The sequence below is a fragment of the Malania oleifera genome, chromosome 5 (assembly GCF_029873635.1).
Source record: "Malania oleifera isolate guangnan ecotype guangnan chromosome 5, ASM2987363v1, whole genome shotgun sequence".
NCBI lineage: Eukaryota > Viridiplantae > Streptophyta > Magnoliopsida > Santalales > Ximeniaceae > Malania > Malania oleifera.
This window is the reverse complement of record NC_080421.1, coordinates 70,320,989-70,342,582: the sequence shown is the minus strand read 5'-3', so window position 1 is coordinate 70,342,582 and position 21,594 is coordinate 70,320,989. Positions and strand designations below refer to the sequence as shown.

The 21,594-nt window shown below is 33.9% G+C and overlaps 1 protein-coding gene across 1 annotated transcript; it reads left to right on the top strand.

Annotated features, from left to right (window-relative positions):
- Window positions 1-9,913: 9,913 nt before the first annotated feature.
- LOC131156000 (xyloglucan endotransglucosylase/hydrolase protein 2-like) lies at window positions 9,914-20,867 on the top strand. Its single transcript, XM_058109455.1, has 4 exons — window positions 9,914-10,106; window positions 17,958-18,058; window positions 19,451-19,644; window positions 20,477-20,867. The coding sequence occupies exons 1-4, from the start codon at window positions 9,914-9,916 to the stop codon at window positions 20,865-20,867; spliced, it is 879 nt and encodes a 292-aa protein (XP_057965438.1).
- The last annotated feature ends 727 nt before the right edge of the window (window positions 20,868-21,594 follow it).

Sequence of the window (21,594 nt, the reverse complement as noted above, 5' to 3'; positions counted from 1 at the left end):
GTTCCTCAGTACACTACAGCACAGCCAAGACTTTCTTGGTCTCTTGCATCCAGTTCTCAGCGGCTGCAGGATCAACTCCTCCCGAAAAGGCCAAAGGATTCATCTTCGTAAACTTCTTGATAGTGCACCCATGGCCAACGGACAGACCACCCTGCTCCCTTGAGCTCCTAGCGATCTCAGCCATAACCTACTGAGCCACGCTACATAATAATGCATCAAAGTCCGTACCACCTGCACCTGATGGCCCTGCTTTATCACTGCCACTCGCATGGGCACTACCTCCTCCTAGATCCATCCTAAAAAATAACAAATGCAACTCAATAATCCTATCCTTATAATTTACCCGCTTAACCTAGCCTCTTATGTCAACACTCTCAACTTATTTCTAACCCTAGTCCTACATTCTAGGAACATAACCCGACAATAGTTTATTATGATTTTCCTAAAATCGTCACCCTAGGAAAAACACAAAAACCACCACAGAAGTCCTGCCTCTAGACAGTATAACAAAACCTTAAATCATTTCCTATACTCTGGTATCATTTCCGCTACATTCTAAAGTCTACAGAACGTAGCAACCTAGGCTCTAATACCAAACTGTAACGACCTGCTTAATTTTCATATTTTTTTCATTTTTCCTTAAAAATAATAAAAAATATGTATATTAAATCCAACAGATCATAATCCACCTGGACCCATGGGTACTAGGGATACATCAGAAATACATAACGGAAGCTTAAGTAGCAGGAAACATATAATCATAATATCATAAATACAATACCAGAGTTACTACATCCACTGTATTTAAGTATATACATCCCAAAAGAAAGACCTAGGGACATTTTCCAAAAAATCCAACCGTCCCAACCAAAACTTACCCTTTAAAGAGGGAAGATTGATAGTACTAAATCAGTTTTACCCGCTCTCCAAACAGGGGCTCCTGAAATGTTTATAAAATTTTGGGGTGAGACACCTCTCAGTAAGGGAAATAAATTAATACTAGTGTGTGGCAACATGAGCATTTATGTGTTATACATATAATCATATACATAAACATAACTAGTAAAACTGTATGTATCATATATAGGAAAACATATATACTCATTCAAAAGCAGAACATAAAGGATTTCTAATGGCATAGACCATCTCATATAATAATAATACAAAACCACCCTGGTAGGTTAGTTAACTGTTGTCATGTACTACCCCCACATGATTGGGTTGTGTGGCCCGAAGGTGGGACCTGACAATGGTTGGCCGACCATTGCCAATTTAAAAGTACAGTTTGTAAGTCTGATGGGTCTGCCAAACCTGGTCTATGCACAAAGGGCGCTCACACTTCTTAAAATCACATCGACCATCCAACCTCACGCCACTTCGTACAGTAGCGTTAACACAAATATCATGATGAATCATGAACACATAGCATCAGTACCGTGCAAATGCTAGCCTAGACCAAGCCAACCAAGTTCTCATAGCATATAACATATAATGAAACTGCGATATATGGATATTCCATACTATTAATTTCCAAATTGATATCATCATGTCGTTTTGCATATATACGTATATCATGAAAATCATCAGCCTGTACGCCGGTATTTTATATTTTACCATAGCCTGGCCCATACACCGGCACATTATATCCATAGCTCGGCCCGTATGCCAACAAATTATATCTATAGCACGGCCTGTACGCCGAAAAATCATATGCATAGCATGGCCCATATGCTGGCAAATCATATACATAGCACGGCTCGTACGCCGGCAAATCATATCCATAGCACGACCTGTACACCGGCGAATCATATCCATAGCTTGCCCCGTACGCCGAAAAAACACATAAAATTCTCGGCCCGTACACCGATTTTTCACTATAAAAATCCATATCATTATCATATTCCTAGAAACAATTATCATAACAAATTCTACTCATGCCACACAAAATATTTTTTTCGTATATTTAGCATACCATCATTTTCAGTAGTATTTCCCAAATATAAAACATGTGTATATATAAATATATATATATATTTATTTCCTTGAAATTTGATGTTGTAATAACATACATACATCCACATAAAATAACTAGCTTAGTTTATCCCCTTACCTGATTCCTGAAAAATTTCCCTAAGAAAACAGTCCTGCACCCACATGGTTCCCCGATCAACACCCTTAAAACGACATTCCCCAAAACTAAAATTTAATATTTCTACGCGTACTATGTTTTCTACAACTGTCAAAAAGTCAAATACTGGGTAGAAAGCCTTACACTAAATTTGGGATGAATTCCAAACTCGTCCCACCAACGATCCGTTTCGGCAGACGTGTAGAGAACTTTCCCAGGAGCGTCATGGTGGCTTCAGATTGTTGAACCGGTAGAAAATCGGCCCGAGATCTTAGAAAGAAGGCTAGGGAATCGAAGGAGGAGAGAGAAAAGATTTATGCGGCCAAAGTCCACCAAAAAAAGGCGTTTAACACTATTTATACATTTGCCTTCGTCGACGAGCCATGTCACCTCATCGACGAGGTCATGAAGACAACTCGTCGATGAACCCTCTCCTCGTCGATGAAATTCAGAACCTCCCAAAACCTCTCTCGGTATTTTCTCGTTGACGAAATGTACCCTCGTCGATGAGCTCAAGTGTAACTTCGCGTTCGTCGACGAGGCCTACTGCCTCTTTCCTTTCCCATTTCTATTTCCTCCTTCTCTATTATCATTTAATTATTATAATTATTTGGGTCATTACAAGTTATGACGATATCGATTGCCACAGGAGAGAAGTGGTTTTTAGACCTCTGGGAAGCAGGAATTCAGATTCTTAGGGTTGTGTGTGTGCTCCGCGCCATGGATCCTCTCAGCTTTGCAGGTTAGGAGATTACTTTTGGAGGGATGCCAAGGGTATTTGGCATTTCTGAAAGGCACACTGGTAGGGGAATGTGAATTGGAGGAGATTCCTATTGTGTGCGAGTTCCCAAATGTGTTCCCAGAGGAATTTTCAGGATTACCTCTAGATCGTGAGGTGGAGTTTGGTACAGAGTTAGCTTTAGGTATGACGCCAATATCAAAAGCTCCATATCGTATGGCTCTAACTAAATTGAGAGAGTTGAAAGAACAGTTTTAGGAGCTGCTAGATAATAGCTACATTCAACCGAGTGTTTCTCCTTCGGGAGCACCTGTGCTATTTGTGAAGAAGAAGGACGGGTCGATGAGGATGTGCATCGACACAGAGAACTTAACAAGGTAACGATAAAGAACAAATAACCGTTACCCAGGATCGATGATCTGTTTGACCAGCTTCAGGGCATGTAGATCTTTTCTAAGATTGATTTACAATCTAGGTATCACCAGCTGAAGGTGAAAAAGGAGGATGTTCCGAAAACAACTTTCCAAACTCTGTACAACTATTATGAATTCATGATTAAGCCATTCGGTTTAACAAATGCACCTGTAACATTTATGGATTTGATGAATTAGGCTTTCCAAGAATACTTAGATCAGTTCATTGTGGTATTCATTGATGACATCCTAGTATATTCTAGGAGTGCTTCTGAACATGAAGTTCATCTGAGACTGGTACTGCAAATGCTTAGGGAGAAGAAGTTATTTACTAAACTGAAGAAGTGTGAGTTCTGACTGGAATAGATTGCATTTCTAGGGCATGTAGTGTCCAAAGAAGGAGTATCAGTGGATCTGAGTAAGATAGAGGCAATAGTGAACTAGGCGAGACTGAAGAATGTTCAGGAGGTCAAAAGTTTTTTTGGGTCTTGTAGGTTACAACCGTCATTTTGTGGAAGGGTTCTTCAGTTTAGCAGGTTCATTGATGTGACTCGTAAGGAAGAAAGTGAGGTATGATTAGATTGATGAGTGCGAGCTAAGTTTCTAGGAGCTGAAACGGCGACTAGTTACTGCTCTAGTTCTGACCATTCCATTTGGGAATGGTGGATTTGTTATCGACAATGACGCCTCTATGAAGAGTCTTGTCTGTGTTCTAATGCAGCTGGGTAGGGTGGTTGCTTATGCTTCTCGTCAACTCAAAGAGTATGAGAAGAACTACCCGACACATGATATAGAATTAACAACTGCAGTGTTTGCATTAAAAATTTGGAGGCACTACCTGTATGGTGAAAGGTGCAGGATTTTTACTGATCACAAAAGTCTTAAGTACATTTTCACCCAGAAAGAATTGAATATGAGGCAACGTAGATGGCTTGAGTTGATAAAAGACTACAATTGTATCATTAGCTATCACCCAGGAAAAGTAAATATGGTAGTTGAAACTTTGAGTCGGAAGTTTGTGGATGCCTCAGTCTCAGCAGTGGGAGTTCAGCATCAGATTTGTATGGACCTGGAAAGGTTGTCCATTAATTTGCATATTTATAGGTGGCTGGCCACGTGGCTTCATCGATGAGACATATGGCCTCGTCGACAAACCAAAGAAGGGACTTTGTCAACGAAGGCGAAGTGATCGTCGATAGACCAATGGGTCTGAAATACCATCTCTCAATTTCTCTTCGTTGACGAAACCTGAAATTTGTCCATAAATCGAACAAGGAGTTCGTCAATGAAGCCAAGACATTCATCAACGAACCCTGATTTACCTCCTTTAAATTTTTCTTCCTCTTCATTATTTACTTATTATTATTTCTTGGGTCACTATAGTTGTAGATCGACTTACGAAGACTGCCCATTTTCTGGCTATCAAAGTTAACTATTCCTTAAACATATTGGCAGAGTTGTATATACAGGAGATAGTTAGAATGCATGGAGTGTTAGTGTCCATAGTTTCAGATTGAGACCCACAGTTCACATCCCGTTTTTGAAGGAGTTTGCAAGGAGCCATGAGTTCTCAGTTATCGTTCAGCACAACATTTCATCCTCAATCTGATGGATAGGTGGAGAGAACGATACAGATATTAGAGGATATGCTCCGTGCATGTGTGCTATACTTTGGAGGAAGTTGGACACGATATATACCACTAGTTGAGTTTGCGTATAATAACAGCTATTAGGCCAGTATTGGGATGACACCTTTTGAGGCATTGTATGGTAGGAGATGCCAATCCCCATTGTACTGGGATGAGATTGGGGAGAGACGGATATTGGGGCCAGAGCTGATATAGCAGACTCAGGATAAAGTTAGACTTATCAAAGACAGGATCAGAATAGCGCAGAGTCGGCATAAGAGTTATGTAGATACTCACCGACGAGAGTTAGATTTTGACACTGGGGATCATGTGTTTTTTTAGAGTGGCACCTCTGAAAGGAGTTATGAGGTTTGGGAGGAAGGGTAAATTAAGCTTTAAGTATATTGGACCATTCCAGATTCTTGAAAAAGTGGATCCAGTTGCCTACAGGATGGCATTACCGCCAGATTTGACTAGAATTCACGATGTATTTCATGTTTTCATGTTGAAGAAATACATCCCAGATCCCTCCCATGTGATTAGATATGAGGCACTGGAACTCAGTGATGCTTTGTTTTATGAGGAAATGTCAGTGCCGATTTTGGATTGGAAAGAACAAGAATAGTGTATGAAAAGCATATCACTGGTAAAATTTTTGTGGCACAACCATGCAATAGAGGAAGTTTCTTGGGAATCAAAGGAGCAAATGTGCTAGAGATACCCACATCTATTCAGTGGGACCCAGGATTAAGTTATGTAATTGGATTTGTATAATATAGTATAGGTAGTAATTTGATTTTAATGGTTTTGGGGATAATTTTCTTTCAATGGTTGTAATCTCCCAGAACCCCTATGAAACCATGGTATTCCTCTGCCACAAGTGAGGGTAATTTATAAAATGGTGGTGTTTTTCTTTAAGAGTGGAAATGTGAGAAATGGAAAATTTCGAGGACGAAATTTTATAAGGAGGGGAGAATGTAGAGACCCAAAAAATTTATTCATGAAAAATAATAATAAAGGAAAGAGTAAGGGAAATGAAATTTTAAAAGGGAGAAAACAAGGCTTCGCCGATGAACCCAGGGTCTTCGTCGACGAATGTCCCATAGATTTCGGTGACGAGGTGCATGTGTCTCATCGACTAGAGATTACTAAGAGTTTGGTGAATTTCATGAAATTTCAGGTTCGTCGACGAAATAGCCTCCTCGTTGACGAAGTTCCTTTTTGGGTTCGTTGACGAACCACTTGAATTCGTCAATGAATGCCAGGTTATAAATATTGAAAACCCTCATTTCAGCGTGCATTCTCTCTCTCTCTCTCTCTCTCTCTCTCTCTCTCTCTCTCTCTCTCTCTCTCTCTCTCTCTCTCTCTCTCTCTCTCATTTTCTCTCTCTAGACCCACGGTTCCCTCTCCTTTTGTCTTCGTTTCTGGCTCCGTTAAATCCTGGATTGACGATCGGGAACAGCCATGAGGTTCTTAGGAAGATTCTCTGCAACATAGGCGGAGTAGATTTTCAGTTTAGAGTTTCGGGGCGTCATCCCAAAATCAAGGTAAGTAAGAGATTTTAGGGTTTAATGGGTGGTTTGAAGTATTTGAAATCTAGGAAGTATTATACAAAAAATGTTGTGGGAAATGAGTTGACTGATTTGGTAAAAATGTGATTTTTAAGCTTTTGAGCTATGAACACCAAGGAGCGTCAGATTTAGGGTGTTAGTGGTCCTCTCAGTAAGTTAGGTAAGGAGAATAAATTATTATAATCGATTTGAGAAATTCTAATTGAGTTATTATGTGAAAATGGAATTGTGATATTTTACCTGAAATTTATTATGATATAAATATCAGATGATATTTGTGTAGTATATATATGATTTATATTGAGATATGTTTGAATCTAGGTTAAATGATTTACCATGAAAAATGTGAGTTTATGAAATGTGAATTGAGATATGAAGTTTTAAATGTAGAAAATGATGAAAGTGATATGTACTGAAATATATATCTTCTGAGAAACGATGAAACATGAAATATGGTAGTGTTTTATTGAGAAATGTGAATATTGTGAAATGAGATACGTATATGTTATTATGAGATGAAATGAGTATTAAAACGATGATATATGTTTGAAATGACGAAATGAGTTGAGAATGAGAAATGTGATTATGAGAAATATGAATATGAAAAATTATGAATATTGCAATGTTAATTCTGCAATATGAATGTGAAATGAGATTATTGGAAATGTGAAAAAATTGTATTGTTAAATACTGCAATTGTGAAATATTGAGAATGTGGAAATATGAACCCTAATGGATGGTTATGGAAAACCCTAATGATGGGTTGTGATTTTGAGCACGGTACTATTGCTAATGGAGACAGTGGAACCACATGGACTCGTGGAGCGTGTGGCGGGACAGTCGACTGAGCTGTATAGTAGAGTTGTTGTGCCCCCTGAGTCCAGATCAGGGCTTTTGGCTCGCTAGTCGTACTAGAGACATGGGATATATGATATGATATTTTGATCTAACCAGGTCGGCCAACCGCGATTAGATCTAGCCTTCGGGTCACACAATCCTATTCATGGGGGAAAGCATGACATGGAGAGATATCCTCAAGGCAGCCATGAGTTACAGACAAGGATGTAACAGAGGACACTCATGAGCTAGGGATGAAAATGGAAACGAAAATGGTAATGAAAATGGAATGGGAATGGAAAATGGAATAGTGTGAGTTATTATATAATTAATTAAAGTGAAGTAAGACACTCCGCCTGAGGGCTTACTGAGTAAGGTGAGTGCTCTGATAAGTATCAGTTGTAGTTAAACTCAAGTTAATCGGGTTAGGATACAAACGATATCACGGCAACGGAAAACTACTTGTATGGGCGGATAAGCTTCCCTATTCTCGGGAACTTTACTGGTAACTATGGGTTGCATGTGTATAGTTTTGAGATGAAATTAAAAGATTATGAAATCTTATGCTTTATATCTATATGATTATGATTATGGAAATGGTATATTTTTCTCAGATGATATTATCACTAAAATGTATATGTATGTTATGATATAATGAAACTCATACTGCAATACACTGTAAATAATTTATTCCATCTTACTGAGATGTGTCTCACCCAATCATTTAAATATTTCAATAAACCGAGATAGACCCAGTGATAGAGCTCCGAGGTAGAGTGGAGCAGATACCTTGAGTAGGCAGGGTGAGTATTTTGAGTTAGGGAGGTTTGATTTCTCCTAGAGGTTTTGTGGTAGACTTGTATTTTTGGATAGTTGGTACTCTGGTATGTGTATTCGCTGTGGTATGTATATATATATGAAATGACTTCCGCTGTTAGGTTTGTGTATGTGGGTATGATTGTGTACCTAGTACCCACTTTCGGGTTATGTATTGTGGTATTAGAGGTTGGCGTGGCCAATATATAATTATATGATTTATGTTTTATATGGAAAAAAAATGGTGTGAAAAATCGGGGCATTACACCATCGTTGTTTAAGTTCCCCTAAGCCCCCGTTTCGCAAAAACCCCTAAAAATCCCATTTTTATTCATTTCCTTTGCCGCCAGTCGACTTTATACCTCCAAAAACTTGAAATTTCTCACTATTGATACACATACTTGCTTGTCAACTGTGGGATATGATTGTGATAACATTGATTTATTTTCTTAAATGATTGAATGATATTTTCATGGCATGTAACTTGACTATCTTGTGAAAGAACCACCTGTCTGATTATATATCTTTTTAAAATCCTTGGATCGCATGAAAAAGTATGATTCATTTTGTTTATGTTTGGTTGATTGAATTCTCATTTTAAAGTGTTTCTCATGTATATGATTGAGAGTTGAAACCCGTAAGACTAGGTCACCCATCTCTGGCCTACATTAGGGTTAGTTATTATTTTTGGCATGAAAAAGGGTAAGAATAAACTTAAAATAACTTGAAATTAGATAATGAGGAAAGATTTAATTTCCCTTAATCTAATAGAAAAAGTTACTCTCAATCGGGTGAAGTGGCGGAAAAAAGATTCATATATTCAACCCCACCTAGTGGGACTGGTTTGTTATTACTGTTGTTGTTGTTGTTGTATATACACATATACACACATACATACACATACATACACATACATACATACATACATACATACATACACACACAAATGATGTGCACACACAATCAAATAAAATTTAATTAAAAGTAACGAAATAAAAATCTGTATAAAACATATAAAAATGGAAGATTAAAGCAAAACAGTTATGTAATATATATGACAAATTTTTTTTAAAAAGAAAATATTCACATTAATTACATGACTTTGTTTTAGATATCAAAAAAGGTTCAAAAATAAATAAGTAAATAATATCTGTAAACCATAATTTGGTAGCGACGTACAGACCCAAAAAGGGAAATCTGCTAAGGCACAATATGAACTCGGGATAAAATACGAAATCCAAAGTAAATGGAAAATAAATTTTTTAAATAAAAAAAAACCACCAAAAAAAAAAAAAATGTTAGTATGAGAAAACTTACGGTACCTTTGTTTTGCAAGCAAAATGCCTATTTTACAAGTAGTGGTAGTTATAATAAAAAAAAATTAATAATTTTCATTAAAAGAATTGTATTCTCGTGAGAATGTATATTTTTCTCATATTTTATATTGAATAAAATAATGAGGAATAGATAATAACTATTAATTTTTTTATTATTATTTTTATCAATTAAAATGTGAAGGGTAAAAGTGGCAGTTAGAAGCCGTTATCTTTTGAACTAGCTTCTGAACAAAGCTTGTCAACACGACGTAGTTTGTTTGTTATTACGCCGGTATGGACAACTGGAGAAGTCAATAACGTGTGGGTAAGGCTGGCGGGATGGTGACTTTAACCGATCATCACTTTGCCTTTTTTTTTTTTTTTTTTTTTCATACTCTTTAGCCGACGTCAAATCGTCTATATAAATAAAACCTCACCAGAACGTACCGCCGGAGACGAGCAAAAATGGTTACGATGAATCCTTTACACCTGACCAATCTGTGTGCATGGCTGCTTCTCGCCGCCGGCGGCATGGTGCTTTCAAGAGGGAACGGCGGCCCCAGCTTTGACGAGAACTACTATATTACGTGGGGAAATGACCATGTTCAGTCTTTGGACCAGGGAAGAGAACTTCAGCTGTCGATGGACCGTTCTTCTGGTTATTTCTTCTTCTTCTTCTTACATTTAATTTTTTGTGTCGTGCAAATCTTCTTCATTCATTATTCGTTTACTTGGTAAATTGATGATATGCTCTCCATCGATCTGGGTATAGTGAAATGTTTTGATATATATATATATATATATATATATATATATATATATATATAATGATAAATAAATTGCAATAAAAAAGTGATGCAGTGTTTGAGAGTATGAGTTTTGAATTTTGAATTTGAATTTATATGAATTTGAATAAAATTCTATAATTTTGTACTTTGTTGTTCACAAATTCAAATTATAACTTGAATCCAATCTCGCACATGTGTGATACCTAAAAGCACTTGTTGATGCCAATATTTTACCTTGCACCAACAGTGCCTTCAAGCGAGAAAAATGAATACTTAGCAAACTCTTAGCTAGCTAAAGTTTGGGAGCATGGATTTTGGACTTGGTTTTGGATCAACACAGAATTACCAAGATCCAATACAATTTTATATATTACATTTTTCTTAAATTCATACAAATATTAATCTAATACTCAAAATTCATACTCTCAAGCACAAATTTATTGATTTTCAAGTCTCCTCTATGCTTAGAATGGTCCAAGCATTCATGGAGGCTTTTAAAGTTGAGTGAGAAATGCATCTCTCAAGAAAGAAGAAGATGAAAATTATATAGGAAAAATTATTAAGTGCACCAAATGTATACACAGAATCAATCCTTCGTTTCCATATGGAGGAAACTCTTTTGATTCGATATTCACGGTTCCTAGTAGATGCACCTAACCTTTTTTTTTTTTTTTTTTTAAACTGAAGGAGGGCAGCACCTCCAATTATTTATTGATATACCCTCACTTTTGACGGAGGAATACCGTACTTACATGACAAGCATTGGGAGATTACAAAAAAAAAAAGACAATAAATGCCTCCCAAAAATAACACCAACAACCAGTCAAAATAGGATTACAAATTCAAACAAAACTAAATAAGAAACAAATCTAAATAGACCTAGCAAAAACAAAAATACTAAAATAAACTAAAATCAATAAATTTAAACCAACCAAACAAAAATCGAGAGGATGAACTAATGACGAAGGGAAGTTAAACCCAACCTATCCATCCAAAAGATACCTTTCAGAGAACGTGATAAAAGATATTATTCTTCGTAGATGACATTATTTCTCATTTCTCCTTCTCTAGCGAGAAAATCAGCTGCATTATTGTCTTCCCTATATTGATGGATTACCATGAAGTTCACTCCTTCTAACTCTACCATAAGGTCCTCTCAAAAATCCTAAAGATATCACAAGATACATCTACCTTTCTGAAACGAATTAACAACAATTCTCTAGTCACTTTCAAAAATCACATTAAAACAATGAAGTTGTTTGTATAAACGAATTCCTTTCAGGATTACTTTTAATTCCGCACTATTATTCGTATCATTGCCAAAATAGCTTGAAAAAGTCGCTTTTACCATGTCATGACAATCCGGAATGATTCCTCCACCTCCTGTAGTACTCGAATTGTCCCTACAACTCCTATCATAATTAAGTTTTACTTACCCTACTAGGGATTTAACTCACGAGATAATTTTTTTAAATCTAGTGCAAACTCCTTGATACTAAATTTGAAACTATTTTTCTCAGTCGGTAAATGTGTGGCTAATATTTTCATGTTATAAAGTGGGAAATGTCACCTTTTAATTGGGGCCCATTTTTTCCCCCACCATCAATATACAAACACGGGGTCAAAAAGTTGATCTCCTTACAAAACGTGCCATAGATGACTTTATATGCAACTATATAGATATATGCCTGCAAGAGTTTATTTCATTGGATGATGAGGGCTAATTAAGATTCTGCAACCATTGCCAAAAAGAAAAAATTCTGCACCATTTCTCCAAATTAGGAGGTCATTCAATTGAAGCATCAATCAATAATATTTTCACCTTCACAACCCCTCTCTTAATTAATCTTGCGGGCTATAGGTAAATCCATTTTCTTTTCTACTTCCTCCTCAATCATTCAATTGTGAAGTTAGTGAAATTATTTGTAAGATCAATAAATTTGAGGATAATGAATTAATTATAGATTAAAAAAAAATAGTTTTTAAAAGTAATTTTAGGAACTATTTGTTATTTATTAGAAGATAGGTATCAAGACAGGTAGAAAGGAGTGAAGAAAATATAAAATATTTTAAAACTTTAATCAACTTGGTGAAGGTGACTTAAAAAATATAACTATTTGTAAGCCTTACATAGAGCCTCATATATGCATCAATAATTGGAATTAATATATATATTTGTGATCTATTTACGTACACACATGAATCCATATAGGTAGATTACCTTCATAAATGAAGTCATATAGATATATTACTGAATTAAAAAGAAAAATCTAACTACTTTAAACCAAACATAATGAACCTCAAGTGTAATTTAATTTCCAAAACTCTCCACTCCTCTCTTGAACTATACTTTCTTTTTCATCCTAAGAAGAGTATAATTTTTTTAAAGCATTAATCTTGAGAGACTTTGTGAAGTTATCTACAACTTCATCTTGAGACATCACGAACTTGAGTTGCACTCCCTTAATTATTTTTAATGCATTCTCTTACAAGGTGAACTCTTGTATCAATATGTTTACTTCAATCGCGAAGCACTGAATTCTTTGCTAACACAATTGTTGATCTATTATCCACATACATTTCAGTTGGTTCTTCTTGCACCATCTTCAACTCCTTCAATAATTTTTTTATCCGAATTGTATGGCATAAGGATGATGTGGCTACAACATACTGTAGTTCACATGTTAAAAGAGTAACTATAGATTGGTTCTTTGAGACTCATATGAATGTTCTATCCCATTATATATGTATGTTACTACCAAATCTCTACTCAATCTTCATATTTATATCCCACAAGTTTGAAAGCATTAGAATAGGGATAATATATTCCAAAATCAATTGTGTCTTTATTATAATGAAGAATCCTTTTGGTTGCCTTCAATTGGTTGTAGTTGGTGCTTCCATATATCTATACACCAAGCCTACTCCAAAAAGAATATCATGTCCTATGCATGTCAAATATCAGAGACTTCCAACAAGACTTTGAAAATAGGTTGGATCAACTGTAGTTTCATCATTCTTCTTCAAATTAAGTACTCTATACTTAAGATCGACTTTAAAAATAGGTTGGATCAACCTTAGTTTCATCATTCATTGTCAACTTAATTCTATAAGCCTCTGGTTGCTAATTAGCTTCCATTCATTCATTTAAAATTTCTTGAGAACTTCCTCCACATATTTAAATGAGATGAAGATTCCTTCATCGATTTGTATTACTTCTATCCCAAGCTAGTACAACATGAGCCTATATTTATCATTTCAAACTCCTTCTCCATTACCCTTTTGAATTCTTGCAAACATTCATGGAGTATTTCCCATGGATATTAAGTCATAAACATACAAATATTCAAGAGCATGTTCATTGGTGCATCTTTCAAAGTTTTTTTTCTTGAAAATACTTGTCAATTTTACTATGCCAAGGCTAAGGCACTTGCTTCAACCTATAAAGTTCTTTTTGAGCCTTAGCACTTTCTCTTCATGCCCTCTCACCCGATATCCCAAATGTTGTTCCACATACACTTCCTCCTCACGTAGTCCATACAAAAATGATGATTTGATATTCATTTTAATGAATCTTTCATCTATTCAGAGTTGTTAAGGAGATAATGAATCAAATTGTTTCTAAACAAGAGATAGGTGCAAATACCTCCCCATTATTGATTCTCCGTCTTTGATTGTACTCTTTTGCAACCAATCTCACCTTGTACTTTTCAAGTTCTCCTTTAGCATTTTATTCACTTTGTAAATCCATTTGATTCTATTTTGTTCTATATCCCTTCAATAGAGTTGTTAACTTCGATGCAGCATTCTTCTCAATTCCACAAATTTCTTCACACATCCATTATATTTCTTCAATACTTCTCATTTTCCATTGCCTCATCAAAATCTAGTGGTTGGTTTATAATTGACCAAAATATGAAAAGGCATTAGATGATTCATATTTTCAATTACCTCAGAGATTTCCTGAAGGCTTCTCATTTTAAACCAAAATTAGCTAAACATACCTCATATGAGCTGTACCCATCTTCTCCAGTTTATACAACTCATTGATAACTCTAGGGAGTTGACTACTATTTGTTAATAAACTATTCCTCCCCATAGCACCTTGATGAGCCAAGGCATCAGCCACTTTGTTCCCTTCTCTATGCCAATGCTTTATCGAAAAGTCTACTCCCTCCAATAAATCGATCAGCTACTCCCAAAAATCCCACAAATACTACAAGGAGCACCTAATGGATCTTATCCAACTTATAACAATAATTGAATCACATTCAATATCAATACTAGTATGACCCAAATGTTTGCAAATCTTTATTCCCTCCAACACAGCTCTCAATTCAACTTCATTATTTGAACAAGAATGAAAATATTTTGAAAAACCAAAAACAAAAGAATCTGTATGGTCTCTAAGGATGCCACCACCACCCGCCGGCCCTGGGTTCCCTAAGCTGCTCCCATCCAAATTTAGTTTCAACCTCCCTTACCCCGATTTTAACCATTCACATCTGTTCACGTTCATAACTTTAACATTTCATTGCATTTCATTTTAAATGACTCTTTCTTATTTACATTGTTCACATTTCACATTTCATTTCATTGTCTTTTCATTCCATTTTCATTTCATTCATTCGTACTACAGCTGTTCTTTAGTCGTCATCAATTAGTCCCCATAGAAATGTGCTAAATCTCCTAACACAGTTCCTTTTAGCTGTTATCAGTTAGTCCACATAGAAATGCACTAAAATCTGCTAACATGACTTTCAGCTGTCATACATTTACATGGTTGTATTAACATACACAAGCAGCATGGTTCATATCATATTTCATTCTTAATGCATTGCTTACTTAGCCTGCATCTTATACATTTAACATATATTTACACAAAACTTACATTTACTCATGCCACACAATTTAGCAATAAAATTCATACATTGCCTGTAAAATAAGCCAACCAACATTTAATGTTTATATACTGAAAATATCTTTCATTTCTTACATAATTATACTGAAAATATTTTTCACTTTTATCAGTTCATTTTCACATATAGATGTCTAATAAATAACCCTAAACTCACAAAAATACAATTTAAATGGTTGACATTTTAAACCCATACCAAAACATATACACATATATATATAACACAATTCATTTTCTATCAAGTTCATAAAAATTCTGGTTTAATATATATTTTTCCCCTTACCTGATTTCTTAAACTAAGCCAAAAAGGACCTCGAAAAATACCTACGGCGCTCACCCGAGCCCTGAATCAAAAATCATAATCCCATTAAATTAACCCTAAATAAAATATTATTCTAATATTTCCTAGACTCATAAATTTCAAATAAATAATTATATCCTCAAATATAACCAGTTTACCTAATTTTCCAAATCTCACTCTCGCTTTGGAGTGGGGCCTAGAAAACCTAAATTAGAAATTTACCCACAACAAAATGACGACGATCGCGACTAGGACCCCGTGATATGTCTGATCATCGATTTAATGGCAGATTTTAAGGAGAAATTAAGTATTTAGAGGAAATATACCTTTCCCTAGGAGTGGTGCCTACACCACTCCCACGATAAATCCGCTCCAATAGAAATGTCAGTGGCGGAGTTAGGAATCCAACGATACTTTCCGTTTTCCGATCAGTCAAATATTTTTCAAGAAATTTAGAAGAGAGAGAAACGGAAACGGAGGAGTGGACGGACATGCAGAGAAAGAACAGAGAGATGAACGCCTAGGGGTTGTTTTGAAATTTAATTTCCAATCTTCTTGAAGCTTCAAGAAGTAATCTTATATATATATATATATATAATCTTATAATATAATATAATATAATATAATATAATATATTATTATATTATATTATATCATTTAATTAATAATAATAATAATTTTATTTATTTATTTTTTTAAAAAAAATTTAATTTTAATTTTAATTTTTATTTATTTATCTTCTTTTTATTTTTTTTGGGATCACTACACCTTATATATGTTAACTATTTAAGAGTAAATGTTTATTAAAGTGTTCGACATAACTTATAAACATTATTTTTAATTAGATTTTGAATAATTGACCATATATATAAAACTTTTCAAAAGTTTTCGCTTGCAAACTATCCTTTTCTATCCTTCAAACTATAATTTTTCTTATACTATATCATTATTTTTATTTTTCTCTTCCATTACATTATACTCTACTAGAAACCAAGAATTACCAAGTTTTGTGGCACAATTTTTTTTGTGAATTTTACATGGCATAAAGAAAAATGATCTCGAGAGTATTACTTTTGGAAGCACATCTTATTCCTAGTGCCAATCAAATTTAGTTTCTATCCAATAATAGGTGTTTTCATATCAGTGCATTTAAAATATTTTTGAAGTACTTTATATTCAGACACACTGATCCAAATTCGATATATGAGATCCAAATTCGATAGGTTATCTACACATTAAATAGAATTTCAATGTCATGGTCGTGATCGTTTTTTTATGCCCTATGTGGGCCCTAGCTAAGAGGGTTGTTTAGGGGCCTTATGTGATTATAATAAAAATGATTTTAGTAAATTTGCTGGCATTGAAAGTTTGAACAAAGCATTGCCATGTGTATGCATGCATTATCACAAACATACATGCACACACGTAAATTCTAAATAGTGCAAGTGACATGTGAGTCAGACCTTCTTACATAAGCAACCCTAGAAAAGAGTCTCTATCTTGATTGGATTAGGATTGGAGCCTAATTTATATTCTATCTACTAATCAAAGTTGGAACATTTTCAATATCAAGTGCACTCCAATCAAATCAATTAACTTTACGATGCTTTAAAAATTGATCAATCTAACTTGTTAAATAAAAAAGGAATACTATAACATTGGTTGTTTTGCCTAAACTTCACATATAATTGGAGTGAGTCCAAATTTATCATGTAGGTAACACATAATTTAAACTTCCAATCCAACAATATCTTTTTCTGAAAGCACACATGGATCCTATGAATAAATTGACGTAACTCATCACAGCCTTACCCCATATATATATATATATATATATATATATATATATATATATATATATATATATATATATATATATATAACGTTTTTGAGTGTTTGGTTAACAAAAATAAATAATGCATATTAGAATTGTTGTTATTTTTATTTTTAGCCCCACTAAATATAAAATTCAAGCTAAAATTGAAATATAGTTTCTGAAGCCAATAATTAAAATTCAAAACCTTGATTCGAGATTTAGTATACATGTATAGTTTAGTGAGAGCGTGAATAAATTACTCAACTAACATTAGCATAAAAAAAATTTATGATGTAAAGCTAGTAAAATTTGAGTATTTGTAATCCATGCATATGTTGCTTTTCATTTACAATGCAACATTCTATGTCCATATAATTTGAGTGTTCCTTTTCATTTACAATGTTTTTGGAAAATACATTCAAGAGGCAATTAAAATAAATATCAAATAGTACAATTAAATTACTGATTTTCTTGAAACAAAAAATCCACATAAATATAAATTAGGGAAAACTCGAAAAATCTTAATGCTTATATATTTTTTTACAAGTTGCCTATGCATATGAATAGCAAACAATTCTATGTATGTAGTCAAGACCATAGTCTTTTGAGCAAGAAAAAATATGTGGAATCGTATCCAACTTATGTTTTTTCTCCTTACTTGAAATATTTTCTATGTAATATTGTAGGGTCTGGATTTGGTTCCAAGCTAAGCTATGGCTCTGGGTTGTTTCATTTGAGACTAAAGCTTCCAGACAAGGACTCTGCTGGCGTCGTCATAGCTTTTTATGTAAGGAATTCCATGCACGTCAATCTTTTATCTTTTGTGATATATAAAAGGCGTTAGCATCGGTGGGTTCAAAGGTGAATTTAATATACATGGATGAACACCAATTTGACTTAAAAGTTTAAACCTATTGGGTTTTGGGCTACACCATGTATATAAGCATCCATCAAATACTTACTTTTTCTAATGTGAAACGAATTCTTAACAAAAGGAAATTTCCAATCATTTAATGAAAATTTTGTGTACTAGTGGAATAGATATTGTTATATTTTTAAAATTTCCTTGAGTTTAAAAAAATTTAACAAAATTTCTACTATACTTATTTTCATGTTTTTTTTTTCTTAATATTAATATATATATATATATATATATATATATATATATATATATATATATAATAGCATGTGGGAGGAGAGGAGAGGAAAGCAAGTGATGATTTAACCATATGTTCTATATATATATCAATTCCAAACTAATCCAAATCTCTCAACCTATATATAATGTATTCACTATTGTTTATTTGATATTTAGAATAATCATTTATGTCATCCTTTATCTCAAACACTACTCCCAATTATAGAACAGTGTTCATATTTTTTATAAAAAAAAAAAAATGCAACTAAAAATGCTAGAAACCAACTCAGTCTTAAACAAATAAATCTCTCATGCAATCATATGTATCTTATAAGTTCGCTTATGTCACGATTAATGTAAATTCTTTAAATAATGAAGGAAGAGAATTCCAATAAAAAAAAATATGTCAATTTTTTTACAAAGTACCTCATGACTCTAAATACTAAGAATATAAAGAGATAAATAGGAGAAGTACACCCATTTTTCACTGTAAAAGACTTCGTCTCCTAATTTATAAGAATCTATGAGTAGCAAATAGCTCTTCCTTAGAAAGATGATCTCATAGTGTCATTCTAATACCCACAAAGAGGTGAACTATTAAAGTGACTGCGAACATATCAAATGAGATCCATGTTAATGGGTGAAAAGGAAAAAATATCATAAGTAATAAGTAAAAAAAAAATAAAACAAAGAAATCTTGGCTAGATGTCACAGTGGAAGTGGTACTAAAACATTTCAAGTGATAGAAAACAACAAATTGTTGTCGTAAGAGCAAAGGGGAAGGAGATGAGAGACACACAGTCTAATCACATTTTTTTGTATCCATTGAAGAATGATATTCAACTCAGAGAATATAGAGATATAACTACTTATATACGCCTATAATGATAAGTTATCATATGAAAATATTTGTAAATATTTTGAATATTAGTGATAACCACTTCTCTTATATGTTTCCTCTAATTCTCTGTTTTTATTTTTTTTTAAGTTTTATTTTCCTCTCTTGCATTCTTGTTTTCATGCATGGTGATTTTATGACAGCTAACTTCACACAATAATAAGCATGACGAGTTGGACTTTGAGTTCTTGGGAAACAAGGAAGGGAAACCTTATACGTTACAAACAAATGTGTTTGCAAATGGTTATGGGAATAGAGAGCAAAGGATGCTTCTCTGGTTTGATCCCACGACAAATTTTCATTCCTATAAAATTCTTTGGAATGAACATCAAATCATGTATGTAGAACCTCTCTCTCTCTCTCTCTCTCTCTCTCTCTCTCTCTCTCTCTCTCTCTCTCTCTGTGGCAACACCAAATTTGTTAGCTCTTTTATTTAAAGCATGCTATAAAAAATTATATTAACCACTAACTTGCAATTCCTTCTCATCGATATCATGTTGTGTGAATTTAATTAAGCATGAGGTTAGATGGAGATTTAGCAACACGATTAGTCTTAGAGTCATTAATTTAAAAAAAGAAATACAACATAGAAGTAAAATTACGATCACATATATTTACTAGGGTCCATCCATTGTTAGATAATATCCAAACTTGATTAGACTGTGATTAACACAAAATGGCTAACATATTGAACCAAGTTATCTTTGTTTTTAGTAGGTATGAAAACTTATTTTGTATTGTAGTGTGATTATCACGAAGTGAATCTTATCCAAAAAAAAAAAATTAAGGATAATGTACAATATTTCTAGTATTAAATAACACTTACCCTACAAACTTAGAAGCTATTAATTGAGAAACCAGCATGATTGTTTTGATATGAGATATAATCTCTTACATGAAAAGTTTGTCAAGCTTAGAAATCATGGAAAAAACCTAGGTCCATTACTCTAATCTACACTCTGTTGAAATTTAATTATAAAAAAAGTGAGAACATGTAGCTCGAATCGAATTTTACACCATTAAGTCAATAAGCTCTAAAAGCCAGTTGATCAATCAATCACTCAACTTTAACGATTAAGTTGTTAGATGAGATTCTAATAACAATAAATTTTATTATTTAATACTATTGGTAATTGTATATATATATTTTTTCAAATATTGGGTTTCAGATTTTATGTGGATGACATCCCCATTAGGGTGTTTAAGAACAACACGAACACTGGAGTTAGCTACCCATCACAGCCGATGCAAGTAGAAGCAAGCTTGTGGAATGGTGACAATTGGGCAACAGATGGGGGCAAAACAAAGACCAATTGGAGTCATGCACCATTTGTAGCACACTTCCAAGGATTCAACCTTAGTGATGCTTGCCCATTCAAACCCTCCAACGGTACTAATCGATGTTACTCTTCAAACTACTGGTGGAATTCAGAGAAGCATTGGAAACTAGACCCTCTCCAAGAAGAAAAATACAAGGATGTAAGAAAGAAGTATATGACTTATGATTATTGTACAGATAGGCCTAGATATCCTACACCTTTCCCAGAATGCATCCACTAACACTACAAGAAACCTTCACAAAAATTGTATTAATAACGAAGAGCATACAATGTCATTGGTCATATCCATTTATGACGACCACTTAAAAAAGATTCTTTGTCTTTGTTTGAGAGCATAGATTTCAGTTTTTGTAATATATATATTTGGAGAAAACTCAGTACAATTTGGTCCATTTAATTCAAAACCACACAAATCCAAACCTAAGGTCTAAACAAATATGGGGTTTAAATCATTGTTGTAAGGCCACTTAATATATCATTATTGACCAAAAAAATTTGTTGAATAAATTCCTACACTTCTTTTCACCTCAATTGATTGAAAATCAAAAGGGAAAAAAAAAAAAAACAAGTCACAACATTGATGGGTATAGATAGAGCAAAAGTACATACCTCATTGAAAATATAGAAAAGGAATTCAAATCATTAAGCATTCATCAAGAATATTCTCTTTTCCTAGATAATCCAAAGGCTCAAAGAAGCTTCAAGTCCCATTAAAATCTAATGATAAATTGCAGATTGCATTCAAATCATCTTTACCCAATGAAAAATTAGGTTTTATCTATCACAAATAGTTGACAAAGTGTTGACTGGTGTATCATGACTAAACTCAATCATGACATTGGTGCTTGTTTTAATCTAATCTCTTCCTGAGATAAATTTATCTTAACTTCAATGCACTACTCATACAAACTAAGGAATAAGAAGCTTCCCTAGTATGGATTGCGATC

What these genes read in the sequence shown, in the direction of transcription:
- LOC131156000 (XM_058109455.1), top strand. Translation starts at nt 9,914, where the DNA reads ATGGTTACGATGAATCCTTTACACCTGACCAATCTGTGTGCATGGCTG. An exon ending in GCGTCGTCATAGCTTTTTAT is followed by an intron (nt 18,059 to 19,450) that starts GTAAGGAATTCC and finishes ATTTTATGACAG; the next exon opens with CTAACTTCACACAATAATAA. An exon ending in TGGAATGAACATCAAATCAT is followed by an intron (nt 19,645 to 20,476) that starts GTATGTAGAACC and finishes ATTGGGTTTCAG; the next exon opens with ATTTTATGTGGATGACATCC.